This window comes from Salminus brasiliensis, chromosome 17 (genome assembly GCF_030463535.1).
Source record: "Salminus brasiliensis chromosome 17, fSalBra1.hap2, whole genome shotgun sequence".
NCBI classification, from domain to species: Eukaryota; Metazoa; Chordata; class Actinopteri; order Characiformes; family Bryconidae; genus Salminus; species Salminus brasiliensis.
The window spans coordinates 16,253,422-16,275,254 of record NC_132894.1 but is presented as its reverse complement, the minus strand read 5'-3'; the positions used below and the strand labels follow the sequence as shown (position 1 = coordinate 16,275,254).

Genomic DNA, 21,833 nt, shown 5'->3' with positions numbered 1-21,833 from the left:
TATTTATAAAGAGATAAAACAGCACACAGTCCTCCTGTGTGAAAAGTGATTTCCTCCTTTCTTACAATATCTGTTTACACCCTCTTAGCAGAAATAACAGCAGTTTCTCTTATTAATTAGTGTCTTACAATGCCATGGAGCAATTTCTCACAGAACTACTTCTTTCAGAACTACTCTAGAGTACAACTCACAGCTTAGCATTTTACTACTTCTTGTGGAAAGTGAACTTTAAATAGGTTTTTGGCTGTTGCGGTTGCAATGGGCCTTTCTGTTTGTCGAGGTGAAGAAGAAGAGCTGTTGATTGTATTAACCGACGGGCGATCAGAGATGACTAGTTGTCCCGCCTACTAAATCCTCTGGTAATTCCCACCTAGATTGCACATTGTTGTGTAGACATGTGATCACATATGTTTCATTTGTGCATATTCTTTATTCCATACCTGCTCAGTTATACATTATACTGCATTATGCTCATTTGCACATCAATTTTGCACTTTGTTTGTATGTTAACTACTTTGCACTTGTGGTTGGTTGCTAACCGCATTTCAGTGGCTTGTACTTTTTTTTAGGGACGATAAAGTTGAATCCAATCCCATCCCAAATTGATAGTGCTTGATACTCCGAAGTAACTTGCATGCTCTCCTATCGTAAACGGGATGGTTTACCCTGCCCCCAGAAGTGCAGTAAGGCTTTTTATGGAATAAAGATGAACTCTCTTTGGCCCGTGTTGTGCCTCTAAAACGGAGAGGTGTGAAACACCGGAGCCGATCTGTATACACAGATAGTGGCCTCTGGGTACTGTTGCTCCATCACGGATGATCTTTATCTTAAAAGCACTGTTCACATGATACCTTTATCTCTTAGGCATTTATTGTGCCTCCTGAACACAAAGAAATGGAGCTGGGCGCGAACGCTCTGATCGCTGTCTGATCTTTTGTAGCACTTATTTACTATCGCACACACCATCAACAACAAATGGATTCGGTCTGCGACGAGTTTCACTAGGGAAGAATGCTGATTTGCTGATTCAGAAGGAGATTTTGTAGAAGAAAAATGTACACAGTGCTTTCTTTCACTGCACTGTTGGGGTTTTATTTGGAGGTAGGGGAGCTTCACTCCATTTGCTATGCAAGACAGAAGTTTTTAAACGAATGGCCTAAGCATGTTTAAATCTCTCTCACTCTCTCTCTCTCTCTCTCTCTCTCTCTCTCTCTCTCTCTCTCTGGCTCTCGTCATGTGTTGTGGTGACACTTCCTGCGTGCTGGTTTGTGCATCTGTCTCATCCAGCACGCATGCCTGGCTAAGCATCCACCGTGCAATACTGGTGTGCCTTAAACTGTGAAAGTAACCTTTTCCTGGCATTCGACCCATCAGGCTGCATTAGAGCAGAGGGAGGCTGCATGTTGGGGAACAGCCTCCCCTTCTCTCCTCTTGCCAGCATCAAACAGCTCCAGGAGCCTTCCTCTCTCAGCCAGTGGATTCAAAATGACACTCTGGCTTCCAGGCTTTCAGCAATATGCAGTTTTCCCCCCCTTTGCTTCTTTCGCAGTGTTGTTGGACTAATAGTTGAACTGTGTGAGAGGGTGTGAGTTTTGGGGGAGGGTTAGAATATGTGTGTGTGTGTGTGTAATTTTGTGTAAATGTGTTTTAGCATAAGTACCTAACAGAGCACATCTGAATGATGTATGGTGAATTTAGTTAATAAAACTTCAATTTGATTTTCTGAGTGTAGCAATATTAGAACAAACAGTGAGCGTTATTTATGAAAACTGTGTAGAAATAAGCACACTCATTTCTACTGAGAATGATGCATGTCTGATTCATGAAACAGTCATATGATATTCAACAAGTCAAACAAGCAACGGCCCATAGTTATTTGCAAAAAACTGCACTTATCTTCATACACACATTATTTATTACAGTACAGTACACAGAGTTATTACAATACAGAGACATTCAGCAGGTTTATTTTGCTGTACAAAATACACGTGTTTTTAAGGGCTTTTCAGTAAAGGCATAGCTATGTTTTATTTAGAACCTTGACAAAGAATCATCTGACTGTTTTTACTGGGTTTTTACCTGAAAAATGATTCTTCAAAATTGATTCTTCATTCTTTATGTAGATGGCTCGTAATAGAACCTTTTAAAATGTTTCCATATAGCACTAAAAGGGTTTAAAAAAGCAAAGAACCCCTTTTTTAGTATTATAAATAAACACACACACACACACACACACACACATATATACAAGCAGGCCATATTGGACAAGCAGGCCAGGCTTGCGATCTCAATTCTAGTTCATCCAAAAAGATGTTTGATGGTGTTGAGTTCAGGGCTCTGTATGGTTGAATCAAGCTAATGAATATATAAAGGGCTAATGAATATATATATATATATATATATATATATATATATATATATATATATATATATATATATATATATATATATATACACATTCCTAGAGGTGTATAAAAAGCAAGCGCCTTGCCCTTCAGTCTGCATTTACACACACTGAATTTGAAAAAGTCTGTTCATGAAATTTCTAACTGCAGTGTGATAGCAACCAAGTTTGGTGGGGGAGGCATAATGCTATGAGTAGTTTTTTGTAGGGATTGGCCTCGTAGGCCCCATAATTTCATTGAAGAGAAATCTTAATGCGTCAGCATACCATGACATTTTAGAGAATTGATGCTTCCAACTTTGGCGGAAGGTATCTTTTCTTTTGTATACTAAGCAAGGCCCATAAAGGCATGGTTGAGTGAGCTTGCATGGAAGAACTTGATTCGACCATACAGAGCCCTCCACCAAACCACTTTTTGGATGATCTAGAATGGAGATCGCAAGTCTGGCCTGCTTGTCCAATATATGATATCACAAATTATATTTTAGATGACTGGGCAAAACTTCCCACAGACACACTTAATAATATTGTAGCAAACCTTCCCAGAAGAGTAGAAGCTGTTAGAGCCGCAAATGGAAAACCAACTTCATATTAATGTCTATGTCATAAAAGCCCCTGTAGTCTAGATGTCTAGATGTCCCAATACTTTTGTCCATATAAATGTACTTCTCTGCCCATTAGTATGTTAGAAGCATTGACATGACGTTAAACCTATAAGTTTCTTTGGAACTTCATAATAAACCGATTTAAAATTGATAGTGTTAGTCAGTTTAAAACTACTACTCAGTTGAAGGGCTAATGAAGGGCTAATGAAGGGCTAATGAAGTCTCCACATTTTGAATCACTTCTAAAAAATTATATATGGACATTATTCAAACGGAATAACTTCCCAAACAATAGCTTTTCCTATCTGTTCCTTAGATGCCTTTTAGACTTTCGCACAGTACCATATCCAAGGGATGGAATTACCACTTTGGACAATACACAGTGTTGATTTACAAATATTTACATCCAGACCCCTAATAAGCAAGCTGAGGGCAATAAATGGCAGAAAAAATACGAATTTACGAATTTGCTACAAAGTCCATTTATTAGTTAACTTTCCATTTTCCCCCAAATAGTTGGTGCACACAAAACCCAGCTTGTTTCTTGCATCACAGGCTCCAGCCTAATGTGTTGTGTCAGATGAGAGGGGCTTCCTTGGCATGCTTTAGGTTTTTCTACCAACTCTCTCCCTTGCCAGATGGCTATTCACCGTCTCAGTCTACATCCCTCTGACTGTGGGTCAGAACTAATCACCAACTTAAACAGGTGCTCAAATGTTCTCAGATCTGTCACTGGCAGGCCTCAAGAGTGACAACACCCCCACACACAAACACCCCCTCCAGAGTTAACCTGGAAAAACGTGAGTTTGCTGACCATGAACTGACAATGTATTCAGGTTTTGAGGTCAGAGATGTTCCTCCAGTGTACGCAAAACTAATCAAATTAGCATTACGAAGTTGCTACAGCTGGTAGCCAGAAATCTGTGATGTCTTGGCATCATATGGCGGCTCCTTGCGCAGCTCTGCTGCACTGAATTGACAGTTGAGCAAGGACCATCGCAAAACAGCTAAATCTTGCCATCTGGCTCTCACACATCAAAGTGACCCCATGTTGTGGTAATTTCCTGATTAGGATGTGAAATGTACAGGTGTATACTAAGCTCTGTTACATTCGCTGTCGCTCCTGACAGCTCAACAGATTCGAGGCTCAGAAATGTGCTGCTTAAGTTCATCATGACCGCATCTTAAATTTTAACTGCTGCCTTTACCAATTTCAAGGAACTACAAGTTCACACAGTAATTAATAGTGGTGCATATCTATTAATATTGTCAGAACTTTAAACACACCAGTAGTTTTAGTTCAATAGTGTTTGTCAATGGAACAGTGTTTACCAATTTAATATTTTCAATACAGATAAAGAACAAGAACTTGGAATGCAAGAGTTACTTAGTTTCGGTAAATGAGTAATCACTCATCACCTTTTATTGCTTTATTGCTATAAATATCTGTTAAATAGTGATTCAGTATAGAACTATCCAAACTCCAGGGGCACAGTATACCACAGCCATACGCAAGAGTAAATAATGTTTGCTCTTGACCAGATGTGGAATATCTGGTGGAAATGGCATCGGCAACATGCACCAGGTTCATTTTGGTTAGTTTTAAGTTTAAGCAGCTTTTAGAAAAATAGCACAAAATAGCGATAAATGGTTGCAAACTGTGTTGCCATCTTCAGTGCAATTCTAGTTTCTTCAACTTCAGAAATTCATTAGTAGTTTAATAGTTTAGTTTGTAGAACTGTGGAAGATCCATGTTGCTGTGCCTGACCTTTAGCTGACACTTATTCAGAAGTTCAGTGAATTCTAGCTGCATGGCAATAATGTATAGATCAGTTTATTTTGCTTTCACATCTAGAAATCTGTAGATAAACAAATGTAGCAATTAAGCTTGAGATGTCCGATAGGAACGCCAAATCACAGTTCTTCCACACTTTTCTTTTTCATTTCAATGCAACTTTTGACAGCACCCGTGAGTTAATGCAGGCTTTTTAGCATGTTTGCCCTGCTAAGTTAACATACGTCAGAGTAGTAATGCTTCCAGGCTTAAAAAATGCACTTGAACAGGCTGTTCAGTTTTCTACCTTTAATGAAGTTGATGCAAGAAACAGCAGGTATGCTAACTTCTTTCATATGCAGTGACTGAGAGCCAAGATTTTCTTGGTGAATGATAACAGGGACGTATAAATAAATAGCTCAGCTTGAGACAAAAAATGTAATTGTGCCACCAACTCTTTATGTGAGCCCACCATAACAGGTGCACCATTTGTTACCCCACTTAGTTTGTCTTTACTTGTGGTTAGGCATCTCAGATTTAGATTTAAGTCTCAGGATTTTTGTGATCAGTTGCTTTATCACATAACTTGCCTCAGTAAAGTTACTGTTTACCTACAAAGTAAACATATTTGCTTCCTTTTTACATCAATAAAATATATTTGCAGTGCGGTTTTGCCAAATAGACCTACTTGACACCAGAAAGATGCAGCTAATAATTCCATAAAGCCTAAACTTATAGCCAGAGAAATGTAGTAAATATCTGGCATGCCATTTAAGTAAGTTGAGGACTACATTCAGCCAGAGGCTCTCCACCCATAGCTTAAGTGGTTCTTTGTTTAGTTAAATGATTCTCAGACACAAGGAAAAGCTCTTGTAGATGATACTTTATACAACCTTTTTTCCATACCATAGAGAACCCTTTTTGGTTTCAGTAAAGACTAGTACAGTCTTAAAATATTTAAGTGTTGAGTGTACTTGTGTGTATTATTAAAAAAAAACATTATTTGCATACATTTGTAAAAGAATGATAAAAAAAAAACTACAAAAGATTCATGGTATTATATTCTGGAATTTTTTTCCATATGCATATAAGTGTCCAGCTGTGCAGATTTATAGATATAAACCACAATCAAAGCTTGCTGTAGTGAACATCACAGCTTAGTTTGCTGTCATGTTAGGACCTGGTCCAAATACATCACTGTTCTCTTTAAGCAGACATGCTAATGGGCTACCTATTGAAGACACCCTTGGTTGTTGTAAATTCATCACTGAATCTATTGATGGACATCGAGGAACTGAGTCAAATGAAGGTCACGGCCTTTCATTTCCAGATTAACAAAAACTGTTACTGTTTAGAATGATTAATGTTTACTCGAAGACCAATCAAAAATAGCATAATTTTCTCAGTAGAAGCTGCTTAATATCTCACTTCACCAAAGGTCATAGCATGTTACAAAACACATGATTTAAGCATCAGAAATGTCCCAATGCTTAAACTTGAATTTGGACCGACCCCTCATTAAGTCCTGAGATTTGACACAGCTATCCACAGCATGCCTGACTGCATATAAGCAGCAATGAACTCTCCTTGTTTTATGGCTTACATGTCTCAAAGGACTGTGAAGTAGATGCAGCTCTTTCCAAAAGATTGAAAATCCCCTCATCTGAAAACATATTTGTTTCATTTTCTTCTGCTATAAATTGGGCCCATGTGCAGCTAGGAAGGCCGTGTTCCAGTGGGGAAATGAATACACTGGGGAAATGGAATAAAGGATTAACCTCTACCTTTTGAAAACAGTGTTAAAAAGGATAATACTAAAATAGGAATGCACACCAAAGCAACTTCACCACTGTTACTGTTCAATTTACCTATGAATTTCAGGCAGTGATGTATACATAGGTAAAGAAGCACAGCTTTTTTAACTTTTTAAACCGAGCCCTCAGTAAAGTCCTCAGATGTGTGGCAAAACAAAGCTATCCACAGCATGCCTGACTGCACATAAACAGCAATGAACTCTCCTGTCTTGTTTTAGTCCCTTGTTTTATGGCTCACATGTCTCAGAGGACTGTCAAGTAGATGCAGCACTTTCCATAAGATTGAAAATCCTCTCATCTGAAAACATATTTGTTTCATTTTCTTCTGCTATAAATTGGGCCCATGTGCAGCCAGGAAGGCCGTGTTCCAGTGGGGAAATGAATACACTGGGGAAATGGAATGAGGGATTAACCTCTACCTTTTGAAAACAGTGTTAAAATAGGAGAATACTGAATGCAAACAAACACAGCGCCACCACTGTTACTGTTAAATTTAACTGTACCTTCCAGACCAGGTGTATATAAATGTACAAAATACACTCACATTTAACATTCAGTCTGCTAAATCTGTAGCTAGCTAATTACACTAAATGCATATAGGACTTGGCTTTCTTTCCCATCAGAATATTCTACTGTGTTTCTACTAAACCGGAAGCAATAATACAGAGCATCTGTGCAGAATGTGTCACAATAAAACACTGGGGGAGTTCTGGAAGCTACAATAATGTTATTCTTTTGGCAAATATTCTTTCAGCATGTCCTAAAGGTCTGTGCCTCTGTCTAGCTCCAAGGTTCCCAATCTTTCCCTACTCTAAAACACCTTAACACACACAACAAGCTTGTTCATTGGGTACTGAGCTGAATCAAGTAGTCTAGGTGAGGGAAAGTGCTTGAAAATGTGCACAGTATGCGGCCCCCAATACCGAGATTAGGAACCAGTGGTTTTAGGGTTGCTCCTATTGACTCTGTTTGCATGCACTCTGAGATTGGTTCAATATTAGTCTGACTAAGACCGATGGTCTAATTAAGCTAAGATCATGTAAACAGCATGGTTCAATTGTCATAGTTCGATTAATGTTGTAGTCGAGCTAAGCCTGGCCCAATTATTGGCCTGATATTGGCCTGTTCAAGTGAGTGCATACACTGCGCCACTGATACATACATTGCTCCACAAATAGAGTCACTTCTTGCAACATTTTGATGCTGACAGGTTTATGGTGCCAAAGAAGACAATCACATGTGGCAGAAGGCAAAATCGCTACACTGTTGCAAGAAGAAATAGACAGTGATGAGGCTCAATGTAAATGCGGTCACAAAACACAATTTACAGTGTGTCTGACACTAACATCCAGTTATTACGCAAAATGCACACTGGACTACATAGCAGCTTTGCTGTGAGGTACAGGGTTTAGAAGATGCAGTGAAACAGTGGCCTCAACAGAAAAGGGGGTCTGGAGACTATGTTGACTTTCTGAAGTTCTTTCCCAGTGGAATATTCTACTGTAATTTTACTAAGAGACCTCGGGAAGTAATAACACTGAACATCAATGCAGTATGTGTCACAATAAAACACTGGAGGAGCTCTGAAAGCTAAAAGAGCGTAAACTGATACATATATTGCTCCACAAATGGAGTCACTTCTTGCAGCATTTTGATGCTGATGTGAGATGACAGGTTTATGGTGCCAAAAAAGGCAAAACACGAGTGGCAAAAGGCAAAAATAACTACACTTTTGCAAGAATGAAGAGAGACAATCCTCATGTGTAACAAAAAAAAAAAACGATTTGCAAATAGACATCATCACTTTTGAACAAATAGGATTCTTTAAAGGTTCATTAGTAAAAAAAAAACAAAAAAAAAAAAACAATGGCTATACCTTACATAGAACCAAAACAACTTTAAACAAATGTTGTAAAATGATTCTATAAAAACTCAATAGGGTTTTTTATATAGTCCCCCAAAAACAAAAAAATGGCTCTATCGTTTACTAAGTCATTGGAAATGGCTTTTTTATTTTTGGACCTTATATTATGGCAGAAATAATATAATGTGATAAACAATACTATCGCCCTCTTAAGTTTTATGGCACTCATATAATGATAATTGTCACGGTAAGGTGAACATACGCGCAGGATTTCTTGAACACAATACCGAATGAAGTGAACAAGATTCAAAGACAACAAACACTAAAACTTAACTAAAGATAGAAACACTGTACTACTAACTAAAGGAACAAGCAAACAGGCCAAGTTAACAAACCTCAAACTGACATGAACACAGAAACACATGAACATGCACAAGACCAGACAAAGGAAAGCTAAAACAAAGGGGTACAAGGACCAACAAGCAACACCTAAGACTAACAAGATGGCATGGATACAAAGAAGACACAGGTGGGAACACTAATCACTAGGTGTGGCTAAGGTGGAGGCCAGAAACAAACATTAACAGAGCCATGTGCTGATGTGCACATGGCAGGGAAAAACAGAGACACAGACTAGGAAGGGAAAGCACAAGGGCAAGACAAAGACACCTGTTACAATCATATAATTAATAATAATTAATTAATAATAGTTTGGGAGCTGTCTGTGTTCTTGGCGATTCGCACTGCCTGTCAGACATGTTTGAATGCTTTTTTTGTTGTTTGTTTTTGTGGGATTTTTAAGGCCTGACACGTGCACAACCAGCCACTGTTTCTTTTCAAACTGCTGCCATTTCAACATCTCCGGGCAAACAGTGCGTTCGGAAATAGTTGCTGGGTACCCAGCTAGCAGACACTTGTGCCGACCAGCATCCCTCCAACATTCAGTCTGGTTTCTGAGACTAACTAAGTATTCATATAACTGTAGAGTTAAACTGACACTGCCACAAATATATACTTGGTTGGAAAAATGTTGGAAAAAAAAATTTAACTAGTATGTACAGTCACACTTCTAATTTCTCCAACCTCCAGTATTTGATGCAACCATATCTTAAATGCGTATGTACTAAGAGGGAAAAGTGACTCTTTTTTTCACATTTCACATTTTATACACATATCGTATAATATCTGTGTTTACGGCTTAAACTGGAGTTGGCTTGTGAGTTTACTTGTGAACTACTTAGAAGCTCTGGACCCTAACATTTGCAACATGTCATATTGAGTGCATTTTGTTTGTTACATTTTACAATTTACAATGAACAAACACCCGTTACACCAACTGGAAGTGACATTTTAAGAGATGAGTATACAGTCACAAAAGTATTTAAACCTACATTTTCTATATATATATATATATATATATATATATATATATATATATATATATATACAGAGCTGAAAATACAGAAATACAACATATACAATTTGTAAAAGAAATGACATGGTAGATTTACTGTTTTTTATCCTGAAGCTACCTTATATTTATAAACCTTAGTATGTAGCAGTCATTTGTGATTCCTATAATAATTACTATGTGGGGAGGTCTGACAGAGATTTTAAATATTCCATAAAGGTTTTCCAATAAGTAGTAAATTTGTCTGTTGATCCACGCAAAGTATGCTTACTTTTTTCCATCTTTGGAAAGAACATCATGTCTGTGAGCCAGGAACTAAAAGAAGGGGGCTTGTGAGATTTCCATTGTAATGTTGAATGCATTTTGACATCTCACCATGCATTGCCATTATTTAGTTCAGGGAGCGGACTCTGTGATTCTTTATTTTACAATAAGAATTACTGATTTAATGAGTACTGTTTATGTATTGTTTATGATCTTCATTAGCTCACGGGTTAATGTTTATTAATCTTCTATAAAGCCTCCCACTGTATTGAAGCTCACATGGAATTTCAAAAGCTTAAGCTGGTTAATTACACACAATTAGGTTTTTCTTCCACTGCAAAAGTAGAATTGATGGGATAGTAAGCTCAAAAAACTGAAAATAAGTAGTGCCAGGGCTAATGTCCAATGTACTAATTTCCAGTGCCCATTGGTCAGGCCCTCAGGAACTAGAATGAATGCCATACTTATATTAAAAAGTAACATAACATTTAAAATTTGAAAAATCACTAAATTCACTAAATCACATCCTTGTCATTTTTATAGTGAAACCCAGTAAGTGTGGACATCGGAAAGCTTCTGAACTACATGAAAAACACATCCAAAGGCCCAGCTATTTAGTGGACTGAAATAACTCTATATGATCTGTCATTACAGCAGAGCGTTCACTCCTGTGTGTATGAGGAGTGGTAGGAGTGTGCAGCATTTACGATTCCCTGCAATTATTTGCTGTTTCCAATACGGATGTCTGAATTGATCAATTATTGACACACTTGTAAACAACATCTGCTATTAATATTTTCCTGTAAGCTTGATTTCTAAAAAAAAATTGTCAGGTTGTCCATTCAAGTTAAAATTTCCGATTAGTGGTTAAAGAAAACACTTGCTATTTACAGTAATTAAAGCTTTGCTCTTGGGCAGGAGAAAAGCTCTGCTCTTGCTTCAGATCAGAAAACATCTAAAGGTGTTTCTCTTTGTCATTTTACAGTAAAAAGAAAGCTTAACTCTGTGAGTCTAAAACAATGTATGTACAATGATCAAGAACCCCTTACTGAGAAAAGAAATTAACATTTGCCAAACTGCTAAAGCGGCTTGTATTTTCTGAGTAATATACTGACTGTCTCAGAGTCCAGACCTTAGCATCACTGAACATTTGGATTGAATTTCTTGGATGGTGAGATTCTAAACTTAAGTGGTAAAAATCTCCTGCCAGTTTACTTTGAAAAACTGAAGGGAATTCTCCTGAAAATAATTGAAGCTATAAAAGTGTATGTTCATTCAAGGACCAATTCATGAAAGAAAAAGTCAGAATCAGAAATATCAATACTTCAGTATTGATCTGCTCATCCCTGCTGACCACAGCCCTCTCAACCCTCTCAAGTTAGGCATAGCCAGCATCTTCTTAGTCTGAGAGCTGAAAGCTGAGAGCTGAGCTAGATATTTCCCAATCCAACTACTCTCTCCACATCTGCAGAGAGAAAAAGCTACAGGCTCGATGGTAATCGCGTTGGCATGTTTATCTTTAAAAGCTACAGGCTTGAAATGACCTGAAGGACTGGTGTCCCAAATGGACCTCATTTGGTTTTTGTGCCTCCCAGATACTCCTGGATTAACTCTGCCTTCTGGATTCAAATCTCACAAAATGCATGTATGCCTTAGTTATTCTATTTACTTGACAATCTACAGCACAGGTGCAACTTTCTAAGGTTTTGCCCTGTCTTTGGTAGCATCATGCTGTAGCAGCATACCTAGATGATAGGAACTGGAACGAGGATGCAAATTTAAAAACCATTTGTAGAAACTTACATTAATTAATGCATTAAATTAAATAATGTTGTAGTCAGCATACATTAATTAATGCATTCAATTAAATAATGTCATAGTCAGCATACAGACATTACAAACTTAACATAAAACATAAATGTAAATATCACCACTCACACAAGACAAAGACATTCACCCTTTTGTGTTGGACACAGAATTCGACCTCCACCTTTAACTCATCTGTGCAATGAACACCCATGTTCACTCTACTAACAGTGAAACAGTGAGCACACAGGCCCAGAGTGGTGGTCACCCTTTGCTGCATCACTCAGGCAGCAGAGAGGGTTAAGGGCCTTTCTCAAGGACCCAACAGTGGCAGCTCAGCAAACCCAGGTATTAGTAATTTACTGAGCCACTGTAGCCCCGATGAGCACAATGACGTGTCCTCTAGAATTGTGGCATTTCAGACAAATGCTGCTCTTTTTGCAATGGATAATGCTAAACTGAGCACATTGGTCAGCACAATCCTTCTAGTAAAAGCCCTTTATTTTTTTTTAATAAAGTCATCTAAATTACTTTATTATAATAAAGTCTTCTGTGCCCTATTCCAAAGAGCCTTACTCAATAAGCTCACCTTAGTTGGGAAATCCCAAAGCAATGAAATGGAAATACATACAGCTCTCGCAGCCTTAATTGATCAGTCTTCCCTGCCCGGGTCTAAAAAAGCAGACAGAATGGCCGCCCACCTCAGTTCCTCTATGGCTTCCTGCTGATTGATCAGATAAATTCTGCTGGGTGTAGATTAGAGGGGAATTCAAAGAGATCATTAACTCAGCTCATCTCAGCATCTCCCCCTAATTGCTCACTTAAACCCACCAGGCCTGGTTAGAACAGACCCATCTGTAGAGTTTTGATCATTGTTACCCAACCATTTTTCTATCATCTTGCAGAATTGAGATGTTCCAGTCCCAGTCTGACATACTTGACTGAGCACATAAAAAATCTTCTAATCTTCTACAACATCTGAGCCTGTAAGCCAGCTATCTTGGCTCAAGAGTCCAAAGCACACCAACGCAGCAAATATCAACAAACCCAGATGTTTACTTGGTCTCCAAAGGGAGCCCGTTAGAAAAATATCCTTGGGTTTTAACTATATGGTAACATATACAGTAATTTAATCACACCTTAGCCATTGTTTAATTATTCTGTCATCACAAACCAGCAATTAACACCCCTGACGAGTAACAGTAGATGTAAACACAATGGTTACCAACCCTCCGTATGGAGATGTAACTTCTTGCAGACTTTCGCTCCAACTCTAATTGACCCCCACCTGATTCATCTAATGATTGCCTTTAGAAGTTCTTGATTAGCTGAATGTGTTAGATTTGTGTTGGAGGAGAAACGTGCAGGAACGTACCTCTCCAGAAGGCTTAATGTCTCCATTTATGTCTGTGTTAATCACGAAGTACCAATGATAATTGCTCTTTGATGAGCATAAATTCCTCAGTCCTTTTCATCATGCAGCATGTTTTAGGCTTGTTATGTTGATTTTGCTTGCTATTTGCCTTTGTAAGTTTGGTCTATTGGCATTTAGAGTCACTTGTCAGCTGTCATTAATTGTGTACATAGTTTAAGTATATTTTAATATAATAAAGGTAAGCCAAAAAACTAAGATATAACAGTATTTAGAAGAAACTAGGGGATATATTTACATGCTTTTTGTTAGCATATAACAAAAAACATCTTAACATAAAATGGAAAGGAAAATATCACCACTTACACAAGACGAAATTTACCATTTTGTGTTCGACAAAATTAAGATCCATCCATCCATCCATCCATACACCCATTCACTCACTCGTCCATGCCAAATCTGACTATTGGAAAAATAAAATGTATTACTTAACAAAAGTTAAATAATACATGAAGCTTAATTTCTCTGCTTATTTGTTCAAAAACATCACTACCATTGCAATAAATTCCAATAATCACATCAATTCATTGGGATTTTGCATGTGCGTTTGCTTGACCATTGACAAACCTTTCCTTGAGGAAGTTGAGTATTTACAGTTCCCATCTAATGCCTGGTTTATCTAATCAATCCTGCATTAAATGAAATCAGGTGAGCTTCTGCTGAAACAACAAATCCATACAGTGGCTGAAGAGCACAGAGAAGTCAGCAAGCAAACCAGTGTTCTTCTAACTAACACATCAATAACGGTACTGAAAACATAATGGCCTTAATACTGTTCTTTCAGGTAAAAAAGATAAAAAATACATTAATTTATTTCACTGCCTAGAATGTTTAAACAGTATCTTTGTGTAAGATAAATAAAATAACATAACTTTTACAGTTGTTGCCCATTGTAGTTTGAGATACAAATTCCAAAATGAGAAAAATCATTTATTTATCTTTTTTTTTTTTTCAAATCTGGCAAACAATTCTTTCAAAATTGTTCTACAAATGTGTGAGCTTGCATAACTTTATATTTTTTTCTGTTAATGTCTTATAAACACATCACAAACGTCATTTGTTGTGCTGAAACCTTTCATTTGACTCTACATGAGATGTATTTGACTCCAAATAAGATGTATTTGTATTGTAAAACTATTTTTGGCTTGTAGAAGATTCTGTAAATTTTGTAAGGTTCTGGAAATTTGAACATTGTTACAGTGTAAAGAATCACATCATTTTAAGATACTGTTCCATATTAAATGCTTATCCTTTAACTGCAAGCAAGAACCATTTAGGAAGTTGTGCAGTGTGCTAGATTTCAGGAGAAGCCGTTTTCTTTTTGCCCTTGAACAGCTAAATCAGTAATTTAATGGATCTTTTTTTTTCCTTTGAGGTGTGTGGTTGATGAAATTACTGATAGCTGCATAAAGTGACAGCTGATCCCCCCCCCCCCCCCCGGTTCCCCTCCCTCAGCCCTCCACACTGTTTAGCACCTCTGCTTATTGCTCTCTCATTGTGGATGAATATTCATACTGCTTGTTGCCAACAATAGAACATTAGTTCTGGTTGCTGGGAGATGATGTTGAGCTGAACAGCTCCGAGCATGCTGTCCCGCGCTTCAAAGCCAGACTTTTTGGAGCAGGCTGATATATAGCCTCACGCTGATTACTCCATTCAAAGCCTCATTTTCCAGCTTACATAAACAGTGTGTGTCCCGCTCGCCGTGACAGCGAGACCGTGATTATTTCGCCATGCTGCTGCTATCCGCCAACAGCTCCAACTGGCTGCTTGGCCCTGTCCCACTCTACGCACATGGCGTAGCACCCCCTCTGGTGAGCTCTGGCACCCCACAGCCTGCAGCCTCACAAGCACTAATATGTTTTATGTGTGTGTTAAGTGCTCTGCATGTCTATTTCAGAGGATGTATTGCAAGCGAGCGAAGAATGCTCATCCCTGAGTGAAGTGTAAGCCATTTGCCTGCTGCAGATCCCTGGCAGCTGTCTCAAATGGAGAGTACAATCAAGTTAAACACAGCTCAGCTTGTGCTATCTGACCTCAGCCATGGCTATTAAGTACATATGCTTTTGGTACTTTACAGATGGCCAGGAAGGATTCTTGGAGCCAAAAAGGGTTCTTGGGGCAATGCCAAAGAAGATTTACTTTTAGTTCCCCGAAGAATCTAAAGGAGGTTTTTATCAGTTAGTAAAGAAAATCCTCATAGTGTGTCATTAGGAGTTAAGTGGTTTGATGTAAAACATTAATGGGGATAGAAACCAGGCATAAGGAAGTTTAGTAGCTCTAAAATCTGCATCACAGTAATTCATTTAAATGGTAACTAATACATTGCCTGAGTTGTCTGTAAGTTTCGGCCTAAAACACATATAATTGTATTCTGTTCAAAGTAGACAGTTACATGCAGAGCGAGGTAACGTATGGTGTAAAGGTTTTATACAAATTAATGGGTATAATAGAACCAGTTAGAAACCTGTTATGTCGATATTTACACTCACACCTTTCATTAACGGAACTGCCGCCGGTGCGTCATCGCCAAGCAGCCAGCGCTCTCAAAGGAAAGCATTGGGCCCCCAGCTCCGCCGCACCACCTAACAGACACCTGTGCCAGCCAACATCGCTTAAGAGTGATGAGGGGTGAGAGCGCCATCTACACACCCCAAGGGAGAGTCAAGCCAATTGTGCTCTCTTGAACTTCGGCCGCTGATGCCAAAGCAGCATGGCTCATGATTCCAGCTAATGACCCCTGGGCCATAGTAGTAGTGCATTAGACTGCTGAGCCACTCAGAGCCCCAGCATTCTTATTTTTGTCGGGTATATGTGGGATCAGGGATCCTTCTGATTTAGTAAAAGTTACCCTATTTATAGTCTTCATTTAATCCTTATATATAACAATGTTGTTAGACTTATAAATGAGTACATTTTAGCATCCTTTTTGCTCAGCAGCACTCAATATTACAAAGCACATGTTTTATTACGACTCTAAATGATAATGTTCGGCTGTTGGATTTTAATTGCTTGTTGGAGATTTGGCCATGGATTGGCCACTCCAGCAATAACATGCCGTTTGTTTGTCTGAAGATTAAATTGGAGCAGTTTTTGCTGGGTGTTTGTGTAGCTGCAGCTGTGCAGTGAGGACCAGCTGTCAGAATACATAAGCTTATAGCAGTCATTTCTTGGTAAGCCCTGTATATGTTGGCAGCAATTGCCCTGTCATACTGTTCTGAGATCTGATGACAATAAAGCTGGTTCTGCATCAGCACGCAACAGAATCCAATACTCTTTAAAGCCCCATGGTCCCCAGAAGTTTAGCGCAGGGATACAGACAGGTCGACTGGGCCAAGGATGAAGCCCTGAGCAACCTCAGCGCACAGTCCCAGGCACACTTCACCTAGGTCAGGAGATTAGGCCATTTTCCTCACAAGCCATCTTGAGGGCTTTTGGTCTGCTCTCAGATCTCAGTCGAGTAATGGAGTTTTATTCAAATTGGCCCATGAAGAGCCTGGTTTCAGCACTCCTGTAACTGAACAGCTCCATAAGGGGGGACACACTTTTGTGGAAAATGACTTTTGATGAACAATCAGACTGCCATAAGAGTATTATTACAGTAAAGGGATTATTATGGAAAATGTCCTCTGCTGCCATTTGTTTGTCTGAGATCATATGTATCAAGCGATGCAAGATGGCTCCTCACAAATGTTTGAGTAATGGTCCCTGGCGAGCCATTGTGCTTCAAAAACATCAAGGTCTGTTTTTCAGAGAGATGAAGAGTGGTGTGGGCAGTGTGGCGCTGCATCTAATGCTTCTAATCTTCTATGCGGATCTGTCTTTGTTGTCCCACTCTGCATGGCCAGTACAAAGGAAGAGGGGGGAGAAAGGGATAGGGGGAGGGAGGGAGGGAAGGGGTGTGAGGGGGAAAAACACATCATTTGGTGGGTGTCTCGTGGCACCCTTGCCTTTTTAACTCGTGCCAAACCCTAGGATGTCTTTTCAAAACATATTGTCTTTTGGCTCCTGGTTTGTGTTGCTGTCAAACATTTTTTGTCAAACAACACCTAGCTAATACTGCTGGTGGTTCAGGTGTGGTAAGGGCAGAGGCCATTCTCAACACAACAATCAAAATTGAGAAATGTCATATTAAAGAAGCTTGGTTGGAAAAAAAAAAGATAATAAAGATAAGATAAAGTCAACAATCCATTTACGCCAGATGGATGCTCAGTTTTGATGCTATGGATCCATGTACTTTTAGCAGTTTCTACTCAACATTTATATATATGGTAGAATGACATTTTATCTATACCACAGTAACAAAGATACTGGATAGTTAGCTTTTTTTAAATGTGCAGGGGTTTCTGGGTCAGTCCTATGAATTGAACTTTAATGTTTATTGATGAAGTTGAACTTTATTTTGCCTACAGTGCTGTGAAAAGGGGTTTGCCCCTGTCTGAATTCTGAAATCTTTCAGAGAATGTCTTGTCTATGAGCTGAAGCTATAGTGCAGTTGGGCCTTGCAACAAGACATTGATCCAAATCACACAAACAAGTCTACCTGGCAATGGTTAAAAATGGAAAAGGTAAAGGTAAAAAACTTCCCGACTTGAACCCTATTGAAATATTGTGCCATACAGTTCATGCTCGAACGTCTAAAAATGTCCCTGAGCTGAAGCAGTTCTGCAAGAAGGCATGGGCCAGAATTCCTCCACAGCATTGTGAGAGACTAATTAACAACTACAGAAAGTGTTTGGTAGCAGTTATTGTTGCTAAGGGGAGTGTCACCAGCTATTGAAAGGAAGAGGGTAATGACTTTTTCACACAAGAGAATTGGGTGTAAATATCTTCTTCTAATAACTACATGAAATGCCAATCACACTGATGTGTTTTTGGTTCCCTCTGGGTCATTCAAGGGTTTGGGTTTTTTCAAGGGTCTTTGAGGGGGCAAACATGTTTTTATAAAATGCTTAATAGGAAACTGTTAAGTGTTAACTGTTTGGCATGACACTAGAAAAGGCAAAAAAAATGAAGGTCTCTAGAGGTTTACTAAAAGATGAATTAAGTATATGATAGAGAAGGACCGATCAGTTTTGGGGCCGATATAATTACCGATCATAGTTTGCATTGCGCCATCGGGCAGTGCTTTTGTTGGGTGCACTGTCTCTCAAGATAAAATGTCCTTTGTTTTTTGGAATCAGTTACATTTAAAACACTGTCAAACTCCAAACACTAGCTGTAAGAGCCCATGGGTTTTTGTGCAGAGCTGCACTGTGGCGCTCAGTATCGCTACTCACTGATACTCACTGATGTACTGGGCTAAGTGATGGACTGTTGATAGTGGTATCAGATTAAGCGTTAAATGTTTACTCTGCTTTTCCCCAAGAGGCACGTTAGTTTGAGACAGATAAAAACACAGTGACAGAAAAAAATGCCAGACAAACATTATATCCACGCACGTAGGTTTTCAGGTTTTCAGGTTCAGCTTCCATACAATTGCCAATCGCATATTTGGTCTGAATATTGGACAGTACCAATCAATCCCACAAGCTCTTGAGTATGAGTTATAAGTACACTTTTAAAAATAGTTCTTGAAGGGTTCTTTAGTAAAGGCAAAGGTTTTACACTGAATTATAGCAACTCAAAGTGCCAAAAAAGGGTTTCACTCTTTACATATTTAGCAACTTACAACAGCCTTAGACATCTGGGAAATGCAAAATATTGATCTTGGCATTAAGCATTTAGTAGTATAAAAAATTGAACAGTAAAATATATATTGTCACTGTCACACGTTTTTCACTTTTTGACATAATTTAATTCAGTTTCTTTGCAAATATATTTGATTTTCATTCCAAGTTGAAGTTTATTTCCTAAAGTTACCATTTTGAAGAAACAAGATTTTTGCATGATAGCAACAATATAAAGAACAAACAAACAATACATTGTCATTTTATGGGCCAGTTATGCATTTGAGGACAGTGGAGCTGTAAGTCAAAATTACAAATAAAAAGATTAGGGTAGAAGAGATGCCACCGGAACATTCTGCAGAGTGTTTTATATATATATATATATATATATATATATATATTTTAGAGTAAAATTAAGTAGCTCCCTCGTGTGCTGCCACAGCAAATCTGACCATTTGAGGCTCCACAAGACTTGAGAGAGGTGTCCTGTGATATCTGGCACCAAGATGTTAGCAGCAGAGCCTCATCCCTGTTAAGGTGGGGCCTCCATGGATCACATTAATGAGCCTTAGGTGCCCATCACCCTGTCACCAGTTATCCAGAGTACTTTTGGTAGGTACTGACCACCTGACCACTACATACCAGAAAAAAACAAGACCTGCCTGATGTTTCAAAGATGCTCTGACCCAGTCAAAGTGGCTTAGATCCTGATGCTTGCTAATTTCCCTGCTTTTAACACATCGACTACAATAACTGACTGTACCTGCTCTTTAATATATCCCAGATACCACTGCAGATTTGTGAAGATTTGTGTTGGCTGGCCGGTGTGTAAAACACCACATCCTAACATTATATAAATACAAGCATGATTGTGTGGAAGAAAAAGCATATTGTTACTGTTGTAACGTTCTCTGAAACAGCTTCACAGGAGGAAGAAAAAACCTTTTTAACTTTAATGAAAGTCAATGTAAAAAATATTCCAAGTCATTTTTAAGTATTTCTATTGGTCCTTTCATCAGGCAACTTTGATACAATGTAAAGTATGTCAGAAAGTCAAAAACAGCAAAAATGGAGAGGGTTTTGCATGACAGCAACAATACATTGTTCTGTATTTCAGAAATATAGGTAACAGACAACCCGAGGGAGGGGATAAAATAGAAAATAAAAGACCATAAAAATAGGGGTATAAACAGGGATATCTTTTCTTTATTCAGACTGGTGACTCATGGCTTTTGTGACTCACTCATGTCAAAACCTTCTAAAACCTCCTTTCATTCTGGAAGGTGCCTCCTGGTAGAAAACAGGAGGTTAATACTGTTAAACTTTTGGATCAGAGGAGGCTTTTCAAGGCTAGATGACGCTCGGGACACTGAAGCATTCATATTTACGAGTTTGTATTGCTTGGGCTGGGAAGTACATATCTGCTGGGTTTCTGTGGCCCTCGAAATGGCAATGATACATCATAATGATCCCTCTTATGACTGTAGGTGCTGTTCAGGTGACGCTTTGAGAGGAAAAGGGAGTGTGGTGCTGAAATGAGGTGCTTAAAGGTGTTACTGCTCTGAGAAGCACATTTCAAATGCCCATTATGGTAATAGAAGATGTTGTCTTTGTGGTAGCATGGTTGGAAAGGCGATCAGTCATATTTTGAAAGGCTCATGTGTTTTTCTCCCCATATTTCTTTTTCTGTTTTAAATCTAGAGAGCCCGCTTCCTCTCTGAGGCTTTTTTCCCCTCTGAGTCATTGTTAGCGGAGACCTTGGATCCTTCCTTCAGACTCCACGAGACGGTTGCTAAGGTACGTTCATATTCTGTCTCAAAACTCCAGCACCTCAGCAATTATTAATTTGTTCCTCACATTCTCTTTTTTTATTAGTTTGTTCTTGGGTGAAGGATATCGACAATTATCCACATAGTTGGAAAGTTCAGTTTAGCTCAAGAGCATAACAACTTTATAACCATGGGAGGTGGTTGTGTGTGTGTGGGTGTGTGTTCTGCACAGTATGTCAAGCATTCATCATTATCATGACATCAGCTATACTAATATCACAGTACTCATCTCAGAAATCTCAGATATGCATCTCAGAAATGTGTGATATTCAGACAAGTCTGTAAACAATCACAGAAGTTTTCATTGGTACCATTAGTGAGCATCATGAGAAAAATACTTGGACGAAAATGTACAAATTATTTTCATCTGCTGAATTATGCACAATAATCAATACTATCCCATTCAAATTCCTTTAAAAAGTACCATATGTGACCATTACAGAACCTTATAGCTTGTACTTTGCCCAATGATGATATAATGAACATATAATTATATGTAAAATTGTGTCCATGGATCTTCCTTTAGCTTTTTAGTTTTTTTTATTTCTTAAATGGCCCATTTAGAAAGCATATATGCAAGAAAACCAGATGGTTGACTTGCCCAGTTCTATTTCATGTTCTGTTTAGCCCTGTGAACTTGTTTTCTAGTTCTGCTGTATTACAGTGTCTCTTACACCTAACTGTTAGGCCAGTTAGGTGTAGTTTACTGTGTAGTAGTACTGAAGAGTCGCTGTAATACAACAGAACTAGAAAACATTCAAGTTCACAGTGCTAAATAGAACATGAAATAGAACTCATCTATGTGAAAATGTAATATTTATAGTTGTCTACCTAAATAGCTGTAGCTATAGCTATTCAACACAGCCACTCAGTGAGGCTCAGCTGTAATAGTTATGACAGAAATAATAAGTAATAGTAGCTCATATATTATTGTATATTATAAAAAATAAATAGCTTTGAG

General features: G+C 38.4%; 1 protein-coding gene across 1 annotated transcript in view; it reads left to right on the top strand.

The window, feature by feature from the left end:
- Window positions 1-21,833, top strand: part of LOC140538535 (inactive N-acetylated-alpha-linked acidic dipeptidase-like protein 2) — a 241,648-nt gene that overhangs the window by 166,366 nt on the left and 53,449 nt on the right. Inside the window, exon 10 of the mRNA XM_072661126.1 lies at window positions 20,745-20,840. Coding sequence (XP_072517227.1) covers window positions 20,745-20,840 — 96 coding nt within the window. The remainder of the gene's footprint in view (window positions 1-20,744; window positions 20,841-21,833) is intronic.